Below are 19,704 nucleotides of genomic sequence, written 5' to 3'. Positions count from 1 at the left end.
GCAACTTAGCTAGACACCTGCCTCAAAATAAAAAATAAAAGGGATGGAAATGTGACTCAGTGGTTAAGCGCCCCTGGGTTCAATCCCCCATGTCAAAAAAAAGAGAGAAGGATACAGATAAGATCAGTGAAGTAGAGGAGGGAGATCGAGAGGGAGGAAGGACCGGAGAGGAAATATGAAATGAATTTAACAAAATTGTTATATCCATAGATGAATATGCCACATGGAATTTCACCTTTAGTATATGTAGAAGGTACCCATCAAAAATAAATAAACGAGCAAAGGAAGATCAGTAGAGGAAGGAGAATAGGGGGAGAAAGAGGAAAGTGAGGGGGACTAGGGATTGAAATCTTGAAATCAAATTTCATGCATATAAGATTTTGTCAAAATGAACTACTATGTATAACTATAATGCTCTAATAAAAATAATCCTTCAGGCTAAAAAACCATCTCTTATTTCAAATCTAAGCTGTACAGCGTTAAATAATCATTGGTGTGACTTTACAGCCTCATTACACAGTTTAAAATTACTGTTTAAATGACTAGAAAATGGACATTCACATTAATTTATATTAGCTTACATGTTTTTTAAAATAAGTTTGTGTGGGGGAGTTAATGCTTCCCAAATCAGATACTACTACCTTCTGACATTCTGTTTGAAAGATATACCTAATACCATTTCTAATTACACAGAACTCTTGTTTAAAACTTGGAATTATTTAAGTACAAAAACAAAATTATAAAATCAAGCATTTTAAAAGTAAAATTATATGAATAAATGTTGAGACATTCTGAACTTTAAGATTGTTTACTTCTCATGTGAGGTTTAAAGGACTGATAAAATTTAAAACACATTTGGGGGGGGGGGGGGTCCAGCCAGTCAAATATGAATTCTGAAATGGGAAAACTTCAGAGTTTTTAGGGCATTTACACTCTCCTCCTACACACACACACACACACATGTTCATCTGGAATTCAAGGTCCCCTCTTACTGAATCAGACATTAATTTATTAGCCATTCCTCAGAGGCTGGAGACATACTTCAGTTTGCAGGGCAAAAAGGGCAGGGACCTGACCTGCTTCAGCAACTAGGGAGCTAACATGGGTCCATCTGGACTTCTTCATTTCCTTTCACAAAGCCCAAGAATTGGGAGCCCACCCTACCAAAGCAAATATCCCTTCCTCCTTTTTAACCACCAATCCTATTTCACAATAGCTTCCATTTATTGACCCCTGTGCCACTAAGCACTTTATATTTATTATCTCCTTTAATTCTTAGAATGATCTTATAACCTAGGTATTGTCCTCATTTTACAAATAAGAATGCTAACACTTAGATTAAGAAATAACTTGCCCAAATTCAAATCTAGGTATCTCATACTTCAAAAACTTAAGGTGCCTAATTACAAGTCATTTGGCAGAATTTCAAATTCCTCATGCACAAGAGTAAAGGGAATTGCTAGAAATGTTGATTCAGTCTTTCTTAAAGTATATAAAAGAGAAAGATATATGGGTGAGTAGAACAAAGCTTGACTCTAGTTCATGCAGAAGCCAACTTGATAGTAATCCTAGCTATTATGAAAGTAGGATCAGGCCCCTGAACTTAAATGACAACACTGTATTACACAAGAAATTTATTGATTATAGGTAAATTAGACAATATACATCTAAGAAGAATTGCCATTTAATCCCACTCTCCAGAGAAAACCTCTATTAAAACTTTGAGGTAGAACTTTTAATTTATTTCATCTATATTTTTAAAATTAATTTTTTTGGTACTGCAGATTGAACCCAGAGGTGCTTAACCACTGAGCCACATCCTCAGCACTCTTAATATTTTCTTTAGAGACAGGGTCTTGCTGAGTTGCTTAGGGTCTTGCTAAGTTGCTGAGGCTGGCTTTGAACTCTGGATCTTCTTGCCTCAGCCTCTGGAGTCACTGGGATTACAGGTGTGCATCATAACACCTGGCTTTATTTATTTATTTTAAATAAAATTATGACCACACTACATGTAATGTCAACTTTCTCCCCTCCCCTCATTAATAATAAGTAATTGTATGGAATGGAGAGGAATTGTATATGTAAGACAACTTTATACACCAGTCCAGAGTGGCCTGGATTGCTTGTCCATCTCAACTTGTAGGGAGTGAACTGGGAAAATTCCAATATAAAAGGAATTACAAGCTATTAAAAAAACACACACCGTAGAAATACAAACAAAGGCAGTAACAATGATGATTTATTGAGCATTTACTAGGTCCTAAATATTTGCTAAACACTTTACATACACAGTACTCACAATAGCCCCAGGAAATCACAATAGATATATTTGTTTTTAAGTTTTGGATTGAAAATTTGTCGAATAGAAAGCATTTTTCTACCCTACAAAAAGCTCAACATTAAAGACTAACATTTCAATTCGCATAATTAACCCTAAATTTATACAACTGTTTTCTTATAATACACACATACTGATAACTGACTAGTCTCAAAGCTGTTTTCAATGTTTAAAGATAAAAATTAAGTTGTTTTGCTTTCACAACAGAACATCCTTCAGTGCTACGAAAAGAATCTGTTAGGGATCTTTGAAATAGAAACCTATTTAAGTTCATTCTGAATCCAGGCTCATTGAGCTGCTTCGCAGGGGGGAAAATGTCATACATACACAAAGCAATACTCTGCTGAAACACATAACACTGACTGACTCCCACAAATATTGATTACTTACTATTTGTCAAACACTAGTAGAGTATTACATGCTACCAAAGTTAGATATAGCAGGACTCCCTTTTGTGTAACCACAATTCTGGGAGTTCCAGATAACTTTTAAAATGCAGACCAGATTGATTAAGGAGACTTAAAAGTTCTCATAACTCTCAGTAGGATACCTTGGGAACTAGAATATTGGTATGTCCTACCCAATTCTCAAGAGTGCATTATAAAAAAGTTTACATTCACTATAGAGAAAACTCCCACATCCACTAAAATATCTTAAAAAATCTTGCTTAGTTCCAGCAAACTACCATTACCATAAAACCCAGGAGTATTATCAAGAGGAATAAGCCCACCACTATATCCATCACCCTCAATTCCAAAGATGTTTGTCCTGGAAACTTTCCTATCTTATCTTTGTAAGCTCTTAGCATCTTGTGACAATCAGCATGACACCTTGGTACCAAGTATACTAATTACCCAGCATCAATACTTCAGACAAATAGCAACAATCTCTGTACTTCACACCAAATAGGGAAAAGGTGACAAACATTCTAAGACAACTGGAAGTGTAGGTTATCACCAAGGTCTATGTTTAAGAGATAAAACATGCAAGGTGAACAGAAGGCTATAACATTGACTAATCCTGGAGAAACATGGGGAAGAAATAAACTGCTTAGCAGGGAGGGAACAGTTCTCTCATTTTATAATGGAATCCACTGATAACATTTATTTGTAGTTACTTTTATGATAGATGATATTCAAGTGAAATTAAAGTGCTTCAAGCAAAATTTAGCAATTCCTGTAAGGCTTCCTGCTGTTCATCATCAAGTTGGGATATACATTCCAACCATAATTCTTCAGATGTTTGTACCTGACGAACAACATTAGCCAAGCGTTTGGCACAAGGATCTTCATAGTTAATAGTCTCATTAATTTTTCCTTCAGCAATTATACTGATTATTTTGGGGAGATTAGAATTATTTGGACCAATTACAACTGGGTGGTTACTTTCAATTAAGTCACAAAGAAAACTCAAAGTCTGAATAGCTTCCTCTTTATCTTCATGCAGTGGAAGCCATGATAACCAATGTGGAAGAACTTCATCTACATTTACACAGTTAGGCTTAAACTTCAAAATCTTCCCTATTGCTGAGATACAGTTCTCTGTAGCAATGACATTTTTTTTGGTTTTGGAATTTGCACACTTAATAACTTTTACCAGGAGTGGAACGGCTTCTGAACATAAAGAACGATAATCATCTCCACCAAACTGTGCCATAACACCCAGACCATAAGCAGCAGCTTGCCTGACTTCAGGGTTGTTATCTCGCATATTTAGTAGCATTGGCCACCGAAAATATTCCACATATTTAAATGAGGTTGGGCTGCAGTGCTCTATGATATCATCAAATATGCATAATCCCCACTGTCTGTCTGGCCATGGTCTACTTGAACATATTAGATTTACAATTAAGGGAAGCAGCTGTTCAAACCATGGTAAAATCTTTTCCTTATAAGTACTAAATAATGAGTGCAAAATATCTGATACTTTGGTCAGAATATAAACATCACATTCATCCTCATCTTGCAGAGACATCTCAACCTGTTGATCATAGTTTTCTTCTTGTCTTTTAACCTGTCGTAATTCTTGGTTTTTAAAATGTCCTTCAAGTTTTGCTTTCAGTATTCCTCCCAATTCTTCCAAATGTTCATCATTAAGGCAACCATCTCCCATTACCTCAATGGACTTTGCAAAAGAATTCATTATTTCTGAGAGTACATCAGTATCTGGTTCAGTTCCTATAGCCTTAATTAAGGGGTCACATATGAACTGCCACATCTGAGAAAGATACTCTGGGCCACGAATTCTTGAACATTCCAGAAGAAATGGCATGGACTCTGCAGCTGCCACTCGAACATTGTCATGGAAATAAAATTTCAGTAAGGGAACCATTAATTTCACAACTTGTTCCGTATATTCCACAAATCCTTCTCTTAACTCCTTAGCATAGTAAACCAACATCTGGCAAGCAGTTGCTTTTGCTTCAAGTCCTGAAGTTTTAATTCCAAAACTTTGCTGGTCTCCAAGATTTACAAATTGCCATCCATCATCATCACTCATATTCTCCACATCTTGTGTGTCTAAGAGAGCGACATCAGGTTTAGCTGAAGCAGTCTTAATAAGAGGCTCAATAACTAGTGGAAGGTACTGTTGGAAATCTTTTCCAAGAATTTTACACATTCTAGCCCAAGCTGAAACCATGTAAGAGGTCTGAGGGTCATCATCTTCCATATTATTCAAGTCTGATTGTGTCTTCAGCAATAGCTGCATCACATTTGATGCATCTTCCATAAATTTTTCCTTTCCAACAGCAAGACCAACGTGGCTAATGCACTCAATAGTTTTTCCTCTCAGGAGCTTGAGTTCCTTCTGAACAGCAAGTTCAACAATATGCTTTAATGAGGGCATAAATATATCATAATATGGAATGAATTTTTCTTCTATTGTATCTGCAACTGAGGCAATGGTTGTCACAAGCTGTTCCAAAGCCAACTTAGTTCCATTCCGAATCAACTCTTGAAGTTTAATCACCAAGATGGAATGTAGATTTTTCACCATACTATCCAAATAGAGAACTAGCAATGATTTGGGGCAGTCTTCAATAAAAATAATAAGAGCAGAAGCTGCATGAGATTGTACACGCTGATTACCTTGATTTTCCATGGTACGCAACAAAGCTGCAATCACTGTTTCATGGAATTTCTTTTGGAAACTAGGTGCAAAATCTGTAGCCATCTGTCCAAGTGTAGTACAGGCTGCAGCCCTCACCCTTGGATGAGGATCCTGAAGAAAAAGCAAAACAGAGTTAACTGTTTCATCTAGAATTGGTTCCATTTGCTGGTGGCAACCTTCTCCAATGGCCGATAAGGCCATTAATCCAGCATGTCGATATTTCCAGTCAGGGCTCTGAAGCATTTGCATAATATGCTCCTTGGTCATTGGTAAAACAACTTTTCCACCAAGCCCACAAGCCAGTCTGTCTAGAGCACTCTCAGCAGCAACTGCATTGCTGTCAAAATCATCTTCTTCCATTTCATCAGCATTTACCCAGTCCTCATCATCCTGTAGATCAACCATCATTGCTAATATATGAGGAACTGCCTGTGCAATAATATTTGTATGTTTTTTCAGCATAGGAGTTGCAGTTTCAGACAAGGTCACTATTACTTCAAGGGCCAGCTGGCGTTGCAGATTACTAAGTCTAGAATCGCCACATAACTTCAGGCTCAACTGTAGAGTATCTTCTAAATAAGGACCCAAGTACTTAGGTACGGTATCAGCAATCTCAACAAGGGATTCTAGCACTGAGTCATCATCCTGGTAACAAGAATCATTGACAGCTTGTAAGATTCCAGGAAGCAAGTCTGCAAAATCTTTGAAAAGAGCAATATTATTCTCATTGGCAAGTACAAATGCAGCTGCAGCTCTAGCAGATAATGTCCTGATTGCTGGATGTTCTTGATCTTGAATACACTGGTCCAACAACCTTTTGATGATATCCAAATCGTGCCGATCTTGGTTCCCAAAAATTCCAGGAAAGTGCCAGAAGACATGAAGTGCAACTTCCCATAGAACCACATTTTTAGAGTAGATCGAATCAATAAGGAACTTCTGACCTTCTGGCCAATGGTTAGTGCCATCCTCATCTATCAAATTCCTGGCCAGCACCGCAAAAATATCACAGAGCTTTTTCCTCATGCTAGCATGTGTTTCTAACTTAACAGCCAGTATCAGTTCAATCTTGACATCCCTCTGAACATCAGAAGGCAGATTTGGGTAGACCTCCTCAAACCCAGAGGACAAAAGCCGGCGTAGCAGTGCGGCAGCCATTTGTCTCACCTCATAACCTGCTCTTCTATTTCTGACGGCATCTAAGAGGAATGTAGTCTTACACAGACCTGGGATATTTTCATAGATTTCCTCTGCTTGCCTCCGCACCATACAGCTTGGATTGATCAAGTTCTTCAGAAGCTGGTAGAACTCTTGCTTTTCCGACACGGTCGCCGGCACCCCTGCAGACCCGGCAGCCGCCATCGCGCCCTGTCAAAGCTACGGCTACCGGGAAGGAGAGATGGGGTCTGCGGCTCCAAGCAGTGACGTAAGGGAGGCGCCGGCAGGGATGGGCGGGGGCGCTCCTCCCTCCGTGGCCTGGGCGCTCTTGGGGCTTTGGGAAGAAGGCAAGAGTTGGTTTCACAGAGGTGGAAGCAGGGTTCAGGTAAAGGGCATCCTCCATTTGTTTTCTGATCTGGTAAAACTGCACCTTCGGGGAGTGGGGCATGGGGGAAGAGGAAGAGAAAGAAGAAAATGACACTATTGATAATATTGGAATGGGATTATGAGTGATTTTCAAATTTCTAAACTATGTTGGTGTTTCTCTGAGAATTGTAAAACAAGTGCATCTTCAGAACATGCTAAGAAGCTAGTCACAAAAACCCGCATATAGTATGATTCCATTTATATGCAAGGTCTTGAGTAAGCAAATCTATACAGACAAATTAGTGGTTGCTAAAACCTGAGAGGAGGGAAGAATGGAGCATGACTACTGTCAAATGGAGAGTTTCTTTGTGAGTGATGAAAGTGTTCTATCATTGTGATAATGGTTGCAGAGTTCTGTAATTATACTAAAACTATAGAGTTGGACAATTTAAATGGGTTGTGCAATTTAATTGTGTGGTATATGAAGAATAATAAAATCGTTTATAAAATAATGATGGGTAAAAGAATGACAATAATGATTTTTGTTCCCCCCACCACCACCACATCCAATGCAATAGAAGGCTATTGCCCAAGTTTGGGTATGTACCAGAATTACTTGACTTGTGAACTATAGTAAAGAATGGGAGAGACCACTGAGTGAAGTATGGTGGAAAGTGATCTGGACTGATAATCAGAAGACTTGAACCCTGGTCTTCTCTCTAAATTATTTTTGTTTTCTTATCATGGCACTAAAGATTTTCCTTACATATTGTCTGAACTGTAACATTAAGGGTTTCAGTGATTAGAGTCCTAACTACCCTTTAGTAGGAAGCTGCAGAGGTAATTCCAAGAAACAGATGTCCCTGAGACTAAATATTTCTTTAATTCAGACATATGTTTCAATCAAAAGCACAATGATCAGCTTAACAATAACCAGGTCTTACCATGTAGTAGCAGGTAGCCACACTCATTTGGAACCTTACACAGATGTAGAAGATTGGAAGAATAGGTATAATACTAACTTTAGGTGAGAAATGGCAACTCAGGGAGGTTAGGGGATTTGCCTATGATGACATCAGAGTTTCAATTCCACCTTTTCTTAAAGTGACACCAGTGCTCTATAGTGCTTGCTGATAATTTCTTCAAGTTTTATAACATCATCAAAGGCCTTCACTTAATGCAAAGTCTGTCTTAAACTTCTACAAACAGACTTAATTTTAATTTTGTAAAATGCTGCTACATATACACACAAAAGTAGAAAAATTATAGTTCTCACGTTAACCAGATGATAGATCAAGTAGGTAGTCTCATAAATTACTTTGTGATTATTTCTCATTCTGTAGACCACATCAAAATCGCTTCGGATACTTATTAAAATGTAGATGTTAGAGCCTAAAATCTAGATTACCAAATCAAAATTTCTGGGACTGCAATGCAAGAGTATAATTTGAAAAAGCACATTGGGTTTTCTAGAAATAACCACATTTGAGAACTATTGATGAGATCAATTCTGGTTCTGATTTCAAGATCTTGACTACAGTTCTGTATTAGCATGTTGCCACATTCATATTAAACCTTACACAGGTTTGAAATGTTGGTAGAATATGTATAATACTAATTTAGATGAGAAATGCCAGACTCACTTTTTTATTTTACTGTTCCTTGAAAAAGTTTACCTTAAAACCTTTGAATTTGCTGTTTTAGAAAATATTAATGAAAGTTTGTGAGAAAAGGTTTTTCTTAACACTACATCTGTTGGCATATTAAAGACTTACTAAAAATCACAGTGAGATGTCACCATAGACATACCACAATGTTTTAAATGTAAATGTCTGACAATGCCAAGGGTTGGTTCAGATGTGGGACAATAGGGAACTCAGTTATATTTTTGTTAGGGAGTTTAAATTTTAGTACAAAGATGTTGGGAAAATATTTGAAAAATGTTGGGTGCAAACCTTCATTGAAGGTATACTCAAGTGTGGTGCTGGATGCCAAGGGTAAAGATTACACACATGAGAATGCTCATGAGAGATAGTGTCCCATAGTGTAGGGATCACTGTGGTAATAAGTCTGCCATGGAACCCATGGGATAGTTGAGGCAGCTAATGTACTCTGGATATGGAGGAGGTCAGATAAAGCTTCCCAGAAGAGATGTAAAAGAGCTGATTTTTGTAGAATGAATCCTCAATAACTAAGAAAGAAGGTTGTTCTAAGTAGAGGAAACAACTTGTTGAAACGCAAAGGACTTAGAACATACAGTGGTGAGAGTTCTGCCGTGTTTCAGTATTTCTAGAGCATTGTGTATGGGACTTGAGAGGTCCTGGGGATGACACAGGAAGCAGCAGTGAGGAAGACAGGCAGTTAAATACAGACCAGATCATCATGAAAGGCATTATACACTATAGAAAGAAATTTGGATTTTTTTCCTAAAGATAACAAGAGCCATTTAAGGATTTTAATCAGGGGATATAAAATGATCAACTTTTAGAAAGACTACTTTGATAGGAATGTGAAAATTAAAGTGTGAAGACTGGCAGCATTTAGAAGGCCAATAACCTAGTTCAGTTACAACTGAAAATCTGAACTGTAGCAGTAATGGAGGAAAAGAAGGCAAGGATTGGAGAGATTTTTAAGTATTATCAATAGTACCCAGAGCGGGAGGAGAAGCCCAAGAAATCTTCCAAGTTTTGGCCTGGGTATCTCCTTGGAGGTGTTTCTGTTCACCTCTTTACATTACCTCTGAAAGAATAAAAAAGCAATGTTAATGCAGATCAAAAGACTCCTAACCCTTCTGTAGGAAAAAGAGGTTTTCTCAAAAAAGTGAATCCCAGGACCCATATATTTTGTTCTTTTGTTGCTCCCTCATGCTATAGTGGCACTTATCATTTCAACAGTAGGTGCCAAATTGAATCCACTTGAGGAAAATTATTTATGATCTTTTACTTTAGAAAAACACAAACTGATTTAAAATCTTGTTTCCTTTTTAGATTGAATATTTATTTTCTATTTACTTTTTCTGCATTGTTACCCTCCTTCCCACCTGGCTTTCTCCCCATGTAAAGACTGTACATAATACCCAAGCTTTCAAGACTGGACTTGCAGATTTGATTAGAGTTGAACAACTATATTAAATTTTGTGATTAATATTGGCTTTGTTTGCACTGTTGTAGAGGTCATTCAAGAATGTTTCCCCAGGTGGCTCAATGTCAGACCATTAAGGTGTTAATTTATTAGCAGTTCACCAAGCAGGGAAAGTTCAAGATAAGTTGCAAATTTCTTCCAAGAGCTGAGATATTTGGAGTCAAATGAAAAGGATAGAATTAAATTGAACATACCTGACATTTTTTACAAGGATAATCCAGAACAACCATACACACACACACACACACACAAAGAAAACGAAAAAACGCCACAAAAGCTCCATTTTAGTTGTCCTAAAATTTGAATATTAAAAAGAGTAACACCTGCAATTGATTAAAAACATTAAATGTATAAACAAAAATGATGAGTTTCTAATATTAAAAAAGCCACTAACTCATTGATCACCTTTGGAGGTTGCTAAGACACCAACTCTGAAAATTGATTAAGAGAAATAATCAAAATTTTTCCTGTACACACTGCATTTCAGAATGACCAAGTATTGATGAGGGAAAGTTCTTTATAGAATTCCAACTAAAAAAATGCATAAGGAATGCTAAAGTCAAAAAACTACTGTGGTATATCCCTGAATGAAATAATGAATCTAGGTAACTGTAACAATGAATGTTAAAACCAAGTAACTGTAACAATGAATGTTAAAACCAGGTAACTGTAACAATGGATGTTAAAACCAGTAAGTGAAACATTGACTGGGAATGTTTAGAGGGATTAGTTTAAAATTACTGATTGGTTTTCATATTAGTAAAAATGGGATTAAACCAGACTTTCATTCTGTGTTTCAGCTCTACACCCATACTTTCTATAATTTGCTCTTTGATGCTAATTTCACAGCTGGGTCTCTGTTAGATTCCACCAATAGAAACCAATAGAGATTGGAAGATAAAAAAGGGAAAGAAAAGGGATTGATCCTTGTTCTTTCTGTTCTTGTCTAAGTTGTCTCAGCAGTAACCCTTCTTTCTGGGGACAGCAGCTTCCTGCCTCTTGCAGCACCGTGAAAAACCCAGTCACACCCCATGTCTGTAGAGGTGCCTGTAGTGGCCTTGATGTACCTTTTCCTCAGAGATTTCACCCATAGCCCTGGGAAGCCCCTCCTCTGAGCTCAGAAGGGACAGTTTCATTTTGTTCCCTCAGCTTTAGGGGTGGTAGCAGGTTCTACAGTTACTATCTTCAGTTTACATTTTGTATCCCTGTTATTTATTCTTTTTGCTTTCACATTCATATAAATTGAATTTCCCCTTGAGATAACTCATGGGGTTTCTGTTTTCCCATTGGACCTTGACACTCATATCAGGCATTAAGTGATGAAATAGAAGTAGTACCACCTATGAAGTAGTTTTATTTTATTGAGGTATAATTTATATGCAATAAAATTCACCAATTGAAAGTATACAATTAGATGAGTCATGAGTATAAGCATATGTATGTCATTTTCAATACCACAAAAAGTTCCCTTGAGTTCCTTAGTGGATAGTTTTCCTTCCCACCCCTGGCTCCAAGCAACCACTAATTGCTATTGCTACAGCTTTATCTGTTCTAGAATTTCATGTAAATGGACGCATTCAACATGTGGCTTTTTGTATCTGGCTTTTACTTAGCACAAGCTCTGACATGTATCCATATTGGTGTATGATTGTCCCTTTATATTTCATATGAATATATCACAATTTGATTATGTATTCAGCAATACTGGTTGTCCCCAGTTTTAAACTGTTATGAATAAAGGTTCTATGAACATCTGAGTAGAACTTTTTGTGTGAAAGTATATTTTCATTTCTCTTGATAAAAACCTAGGAGTATAATGGCTTGGTCATATGTTAGGTAGGTTTGTAAGAAGCTGCCAAATGCTTCCCAAAGTGGTTGTACTATTTTTCATTTTTCACTCCTACATAGCAGTTATAGAAGTACCAATTGCTCCACATCCTTAACAACAGTTGGTATTCTTGATCTTTTAAATTTAAATCAGACTAGAGAGTAAATTGTAGTATCTGACTATTGTTTTCATTTGTATTTCCCTAAGGAGTAATGGCATTGAACACCTTTTGATGTGCTTATTTGCCATTTGTATACCTTTAGGGATATGTGTATTTAAATGTTTTGCCTACCAAAATTTAGTTTCTTTGTTCTTTTACTTTTGAGTTTTCAGAGTCACATATGTATTCTGAATGTAAGTCCTTTAGTAGATATATATTTTCAAATAGTTTTTCCTTTTCTTTTTCTTCAATCTTTTGAAGATCAGAAGATTTTAATTATGATGATGTTCAGTTTATGATTTTTTAATTATAAGGTTTGTGCTTTTTTTTTTTTTTGTCCTATTTAAGTAATCTTTACCCAACTCAAGGTCACAAAGATTTTGTCCAATATTTTCTTCTGAAAGTTTTATGGTTTGGGTTTTGCATTTAGATCTACGTTTCAAGTTGATTATTATATATGGTGTGAGGTGTAGATTAAGGTTCACTTTTTTTTTGCTCTTTTTACACAGTATATATTTTATTAGTTTGTACTAATACATTCTCTTATTACGAAGACAATTTAGTGGAAGAATCTTCTTTTGATATTTGAATCCTCTGAACACAAACAGAACTATACATTAAAAACAAAACAAAACAAAACAAAACCCTCAGGTGGATAACAGGAAAACAGACAAGTAAAACAAATTTTTTTTCCTTTGCTACACGTGAGCATTGAAGTGGACCTAATTTGGTTTCTTTTTAAAAGTCTCTGAAGACAAAAGGCAGTTTAAAGCCTAAAATGAATTTGAAAAAAAAAATTTTTTTAACTGCAGGTCGAATACCAGCAGTTTAGCACCATTTACTGTTTTCTGTTGCTTTGATGCAGGGTTTTCTTTGTATTTTTCTTTTCTTGCTCTTTTCACTGGTCCAGCTGTACCAGTTTCATTATACTCATTATCACTATCAAATTTTGTTTTCTTGCCCTGTAATTTGCCTTTAGTAAAGCTAGACTGGGCAGCTTTATTTTCCTTTCCTTTTCCTTTAAATCTGTGACCTTTTGACTTTCATTTGTTTAAGAATTCTTGTTGGTCTTCTATGATTTTTTTCAAAGCTACTTTTCCCACCTCCCCTTCTAGTACTTCCTAAGCCACTTCTTTGTTCCTTAATTGTAGTTTACCATTGTTTGTATCTTTGGCTTTATCCAGTGCTTCCTTGGCTTTTTCTTTAAAGAGAATAATTCCTTTTTTTTTTTTTTTTTTGCTTGTCTGACAAAGTCTATCCATTTCATTTCACCATGATTTGAGAAAAGGATGTGCAGTTCTTCTCTATAGGTCTGATCATCTAAGTCAACTGAAAATTTCAGCAAGCATCTAATCTTTTCTTCTAGAGATTTCATTTCAGGCATCTTCTGTAACTTGTTTTCCTTGTTTAGTTCTTAGTTTCCATTTTGTTTTGCTTTCTTTCTTCATTTTTTTGAAAACTAATCTTTCTTAAAAAGTATTAGCAGATCTTTGTTTTTGTACTTTTGACAAGGGGTCTCTACAAACTTCTTAGCAGATTCAGTGCTATCAAACACAGCAGATATTAAGCACTTAAATGCTTTGTGCAATGTTCTTCTCATCAGACTATTTAGTACTTAACCTTTATCTTCTAGTCATTCCTTTTATGTCATCAAAGGTTGCATTGTTGTGGGAGCCTTTAATATAAACAATTTTTTTACATCATTTTAATACTCATCTATCACCCCTGGGAGAGGTTTGTTTGCTTGGAGATCTTCTGTTTTAGTTTTCTCTTCACTAATTTCCATAAGTTCTGCCTTAGATTTGCTTAATGCTTCCACTATTACATTAAAGTCTGTTGTTTGGCAGTTTAACCTCAATTCAATAACAGATTTTGACCTCCAGAGCAGCCATTTTTTCCTTATCATCATTTTCAGCCATTGTGACTATCCTTAAGGTCCAGTCCCAAGGCTCCAGAGGCTCACTGACAAGACAGAATGTCTTCACTTTGCAGCATTGCCAGGTGGGCTATCTCACTCCAAGATTCATTTCTTTTTGCATATACATTTGCAGTTGTTCCACTTTCCACCACTGAATTACCTTGGAGCCTTTGTTGAATATCAGCTCTGTGTGTGTGTGTGTGTGTGTGTGTGTGTGTGTGTATTTCTGTTTTCTATTCCTCTATTCTGTTCCAGTAATCTATCTGTCCTTATTCCAATACCATACTGCCTTGATTTCTTTAGCTTTATAGTAAATCTTGAACCCAAATGATTACAACTTCTGTCATTTTACATCTTTGAGAAAATGGCCCAGTTTCTCTGTGCAACTCCTAGAAGAAAATATAGGGTCAACACTCCAGCATATAAGCATATGCAATGACTTTCTCAGTAGGACAACGCAAGTCTAGAAAATAATACGAAGAGTTAATAAATGAGATGGCATCAAATTAAAAGCTTTTGCACAACAAAGGAAACAATTAAGAAGTGAAGAGAGAACCTACAGAATGGAAGAAAACCTTTGCTAACTACTCTTCTGACGGAGTAGAAAATCTTTGCTAACTACTCTTCTGACCTAGAATTTAAAAAGAACTCCAAAATCTTAACACCCCCCCAAAAAAAACCACCACTAATCAATAAAGGCACAAATGAATTAAATAGACACTTCTCAAAAGAAGAAGTACAAATGACTAACAAATAGATGAAAAAATGTTCAACATCATTAGCAAGGGAAATGCAAATCAAAACTGCACTGAGATTTCATCTCACACCAGTCAGAATGGCAGCCATCAAGAAACAAACAGTAATAAGTGGTGCAGAAGATGTGGAGAAAAGGAGCACTTTTACACTGTTGGTGAGATTGTAAATTAGTGCAACCACTATAGAAATCAGAACGGATAGGGAGGAGCTGGACACGGTGGCACATGCCTGTAATCCCATTGATTTTTTGAGGCTGAGGCAGGAGGATGTGGCTCAGAGGTTAAGCACCCATGGGTTTAATCCCTGTATGAAAACAAACAAAAAGACTAGGGGGAAAAAATAAGACTAGGCATGGAACTGCCATACAACCCAGCTTATACCACTCTCGGAATTTATCGTAAAGAATCAAAGTCATCATACTATAGTAATATATGCATATCCATGTTTACAGCAACACAATTAACAATAGCCAAACTATGGAATCAGTCTAGGTATCTATCAACAGATGAATGGATAAGAAGAATGTGGTATATATATACACAATGTAATTTTACTCAGCAATAAAGTAAAATGAAATTATGTTATTTGCAGGAAAATGGATGGAACTTGAGGGCATTATGTTAGGCAAAATAAGCCAAACTCAGAGGTCAAAAGCTATATGGCTCTCATGTATGGGAACTAGAGAGGGAAAAGGAAAAGAAAGCTGAGGGAGATCTTAGGAAAGTCAAGGGGAGATCAGCAGAATAGAGGAAAGGGACCAGGGGAAGGGAGGAAGAAAGGGAAAGGAGAAATACTGAGAAATGATATTAGCCAAATTGTAGTTATATATTATGTGTGTGTACAAATATGTAACAATGAATCCCACCATTATGTACCACCATAATGCACCAATAAAAAAGTGGGAAAAAATGAAAATGGACCAGTTTCTCATCCAAAAAGGGAAGGAAGTTTGATAATAGAATAAAAGACACGAGAGACATAAAATTTGCATCCCTCATACCACTCCCATTGAAAATGTAAACTTGGAAAATGTCTAATAAAGATAGTTACTGTTCCTTTTTCATTCATTCTAATAATGTCTTTTTTGTTATGATCTTATCTCAAAAAAGTTTCCAATTTTGACTTTAAAAATGGGAAACATCTACAGCCCAATATATTAACTTCAACCTTTTTTCTAGCTTTATTGTGAAGAATAATTATTAAGTAAAATATTCAAGTCATGGAATACTATAATTCTTAGAAAGTGCTTTCTAGATTACAAGAAATTTAACATGGTTTTGAACTAATTAGAGTCTATAAAGTTTGTGAAATTTGTCTATAGTACTATTTACCGTCTGTGCTCACTGTGTGTTGAAAAATTAAATACTAAGTTAGGTAAAAATAAAAACAAATTTCTTTTCAATGTAAACATATTGATTTAGAATAATATATTAACTTTCCACCATATCCAGATCTTTCTAAAAAATAAGTGAAGAGAAAGATATTCCTAACATTTGGGACTGCAACTAGAAGCAGCTTGTTTCACTTAAAATTGCTATGTGAAAATAATGTTGCTAAATTTTCAAATTTTTTCATATGAAATTATTTTCTAAGTCTTCCACTTCATTCATTTATTCATCAAGGATTCACTGAGTATATTAAGTGCTAGGCACTTTGCTAGGGCATTGGGGATAGGATGCTGGGTAAAACAAAAGAAAGTCAAGTTTCATAAGTTTACCATCTAATCTAGAACTCCTTAGCTCGTGTCAGGAAGACCAGCCATATTTAACTACTGGTTTTGTGTATTTCCCAGTATGTTACCTCTTATCCCCCATGTGTGGGAAAAACGGTAGTAAAACACTATTATCATCTTTAGGAATTTCATGGCTATATGTCTGAGATGATAGATGTGCCAGTTACCCTGATATGATCACTACACATTGTATACATATATTGATATGCCACAGTACAGAAAGTTGGGGGGAGGTTCATGAAAACTGATGGGTCATCATTAGAGTAGAGGAAAGGGAACAGTGGGAGAGAAAAGAGGGGGAAAGGGCAAATACTGAGGAATGATTTGGGCCAAATTATAGTGTTCTATCATGTGCATGTACAAATAAGTAACAATGAATTCCACCATTATATATAATTAATGTACCAGTAAACTATGAAAAAATGCCACACTGCATCCCATAAATATATAAAATTACTATGGTCAGTTAAAGATACATTAAAAGGAGAATGACATGGTAATCATTATGAATATCCAAGGTGGAATAAAAATATAATAAATTGGAAGAACAAAAAACTCCTTATGTGAGTACTCAGCTGGATTCTTCTCCAGATGGTTGAGATATTTACATGCTACTTGAAGATATTTATTGACTTAATTCTCATACTAATGCAGTAGGGATTGATTTTAAACATTTAAAAAAAGCCTCAGATTAAATACCTGACTCAGAAGAAAATTATAATAGTGATGAAGAATATCAACCACCCAGATGTTTTATGTTCACTTTGTTCCCTTAAAATGAGAATGTTTTGGTGTCTACTTACCAGGGTTAGAAAGTGCTCAGTGCAAGCAATGCCCAGGTAGCGGGTGATTCAAAATTAGAAACCCACTCCAATCAATCGATGAAAAATTATATTAACTACAAATTTAAGAAAAAGGACACTCAGAAAAAATTCCAACAAGATATATTAAACTACATTTAAAGATAAACTTTTTTTGTAATGATACTAATGTTAGGTTTATAAAAATGAAAATATATCTGATCTAGTAGAGTTAATGTTTTTGAACAGTTTCTTATGTAACAGACAAAACATAAATTACAAAAAAATCTGTCCAATGTAGTAGTATACTTGGTGAGAACATCTTTTAAGATGCCAAGACATTTTATCTGCCTCTTCAGCTGGTGTAAGAAATAATTCTGACTTTCTAGGCAAGTTTCTAGGTAAGTCTAAGAAGTTCTATCTCCAGAAAGAAGTAATAAAAATGATGAGATAATACCAAATATCCACTGAATTAGAACTCCTAGTAGTGTAAAACTGGCATTACTGTACTGATCTGTTTTGTAGCCATCATATCATATGTTTGATTTATTATTATGAGTCTACTTTTAAAATATTGGTGAAGAGACCAGGTGTGTGTGGTAGTGCAATCCTGTAATCTCAGTTACTTGGGAGGTATGAGGATTTCAAGTTCAGGGTCAGCTTGGGCAACATAGTGAGAAGCTGTCTCATAAAATAAAAAAAGACTGGATTTGTAACTCAGCAGTAGAGCACCTCTCAGTTCAAGCTCCAGTACTGCCCCCACAAAAGATTGATGAAAATCTGATATATTAGAATTGTGGAAAGTATAACTGGTAAAACAGAACAGACTAACCAGCTGTCCTGTTTTGCCCAGGACCAAGGTTTCTTGAGATGGAGAACTCTCAGTCCTGGGATAGTCCCAGGTACAGGGGAACAACAGTTGATTACTGCAACTTTCAATTAGTTTTGTTTAAAAAATATAGTTTGTAAAAAGATATTAATTATAAAGGTAGAATTATATCTAAGAATCTTTGATAAGGAATGCTATATACTTTACTGCATTATATCAAGATGCATATAATGTTTAGTTTGCTCTCTGGTTTCTGTTGGATTGGCTGAAGAGAGATGTCAGCAAGAAACTGGAAAGAGAGCTAGGGTATTTATTCCCCATCTCTCCAACTTGCTGCAATTTGGTTACTGGCAGAATTCTATAGTCACATTTCTTACAAGGAAGCCCCCCTTCTATACTATAAACTCTTCATATGCTCATTCTTTCCCATATTCCCTTTAGGCTTAAAGGTGGTAAAAGCATATAGTTGCTACTAGACCCTATATATCATTATTTTCTTTTAACTTTGACTATATCTCTGTCAAATAATTCCTTCAGTACACTCTATTTGGTAACACTTTCTAAATATGCTTTTCCTTTCCTGCCAGGATCCTGACATGAACAGATAGATTTAATAAATTTTGCAAAGGGAATAAACCCTAGAAATTAATGCAACCAAGAGTTAGAAAAGTAGTTTAATAAAAAAAAGTTTCTCTAAAAATAAATTTTAAAAACCTTATATTTAAAACCAAACCATTATAAATCATAGAGAGACATTAGAGGACTACTGTTCAAAGCATGGTCCCCTAACCACCTGAAATAACTTCTGTATTAATATACAATTTAAAGCAATATCAATTAAATGCCCTTCAGGGTTATTTTAGGATTTGATGAAACAGTAATAGAGAAATTATTTTGAAAAATAAAAGGTCAGATACCAAAAATGTTAATGTGTTTAATTTTTATACTAGAGTATCAATACCAGCTACTCTTTTACACAATGTAAATAATAAAAAAGGGTATTAAGTTAAGTCCACAGGGAGTGGAGTAGCTCCAAAAATTAATTCCAACTTTATAAGATTTGGTGTGTGACAAGTTAAAAGCAACATAACTATAGGGCTCAACGTGAAGGATTTAGATGAGGTGCAAGTCTAAGATATGTCAGCTGTCAGCTGGATTCTTTCAGGTGACAGGTTTAATCTGGGATATGTGTCACCAGAGGTTGTGGTTTGGCAATTAGAGATCTTCAATATTTTATGATTAGTAATAAAAATAACAAAGGAGTAATATTAAATATTTTAAAATATTTATATTTATTAGGTTCTTTCTGTTTTCCTAAAATGTTTCTTAGGGTTCTAATTTGTTTTAAAGATGTTAACTTGATTTACATAGCAACTTAGTGCAACATTCTAAAGTTTGTGGCATTTACTTGGTTTTTGCCTATGCTATTTCTTTTTTTTAAGGAGAAAATGATGATCCAACAAGAATACAAGTGGAAGACAAGGAAAAGGAGGGAGAGTCTGGAAGAGAATGTATGTGAGATGAGCTTACAGTTATAGTGGGAGGTAGGCAGTAAATGAAGAATTTT

The 19,704-nt window shown here is 35.6% G+C and overlaps 1 protein-coding gene and 1 pseudogene across 3 annotated transcripts; both read right to left on the bottom strand.

Annotated features, from left to right (window-relative positions):
* Window positions 1–2,221: 2,221 nt before the first annotated feature.
* Window positions 2,222–6,824, bottom strand: Ranbp6 (RAN binding protein 6). 3 transcript variants are annotated; one of them, XM_047525730.1, is made up of 2 exons: window positions 6,617–6,824; window positions 2,222–5,560 (listed from the first exon to the last, which is right to left on the bottom strand). In XM_047525730.1, the coding sequence occupies exons 1-2, from the start codon at window positions 6,809–6,811 to the stop codon at window positions 3,494–3,496; spliced, it is 2,262 nt and encodes a 753-aa protein (XP_047381686.1). In that variant the 5' UTR covers window positions 6,812–6,824; the 3' UTR covers window positions 2,222–3,493. The 3 variants fall into 3 exon arrangements, with proteins under 3 accessions (XP_047381686.1, XP_047381685.1, XP_047381687.1); XM_047525731.1 differs by having other exon boundaries at window positions 5,340–5,560; window positions 6,676–6,824; XM_047525729.1 differs by having other exon boundaries at window positions 2,222–6,824.
* A 6,051-nt stretch (window positions 6,825–12,875) lies between these two features.
* LOC124964131 (lupus La protein-like) lies at window positions 12,876–14,021 on the bottom strand (annotated as a pseudogene).
* Window positions 14,022–19,704: the final 5,683 nt, after the last annotated feature.

This window comes from Sciurus carolinensis, chromosome 14 (genome assembly GCF_902686445.1).
Source record: "Sciurus carolinensis chromosome 14, mSciCar1.2, whole genome shotgun sequence".
NCBI lineage: Eukaryota > Metazoa > Chordata > Mammalia > Rodentia > Sciuridae > Sciurus > Sciurus carolinensis.
Note: the sequence above shows the minus strand (reverse complement) of the source record. Positions and strands in the feature narration are given on the sequence as shown.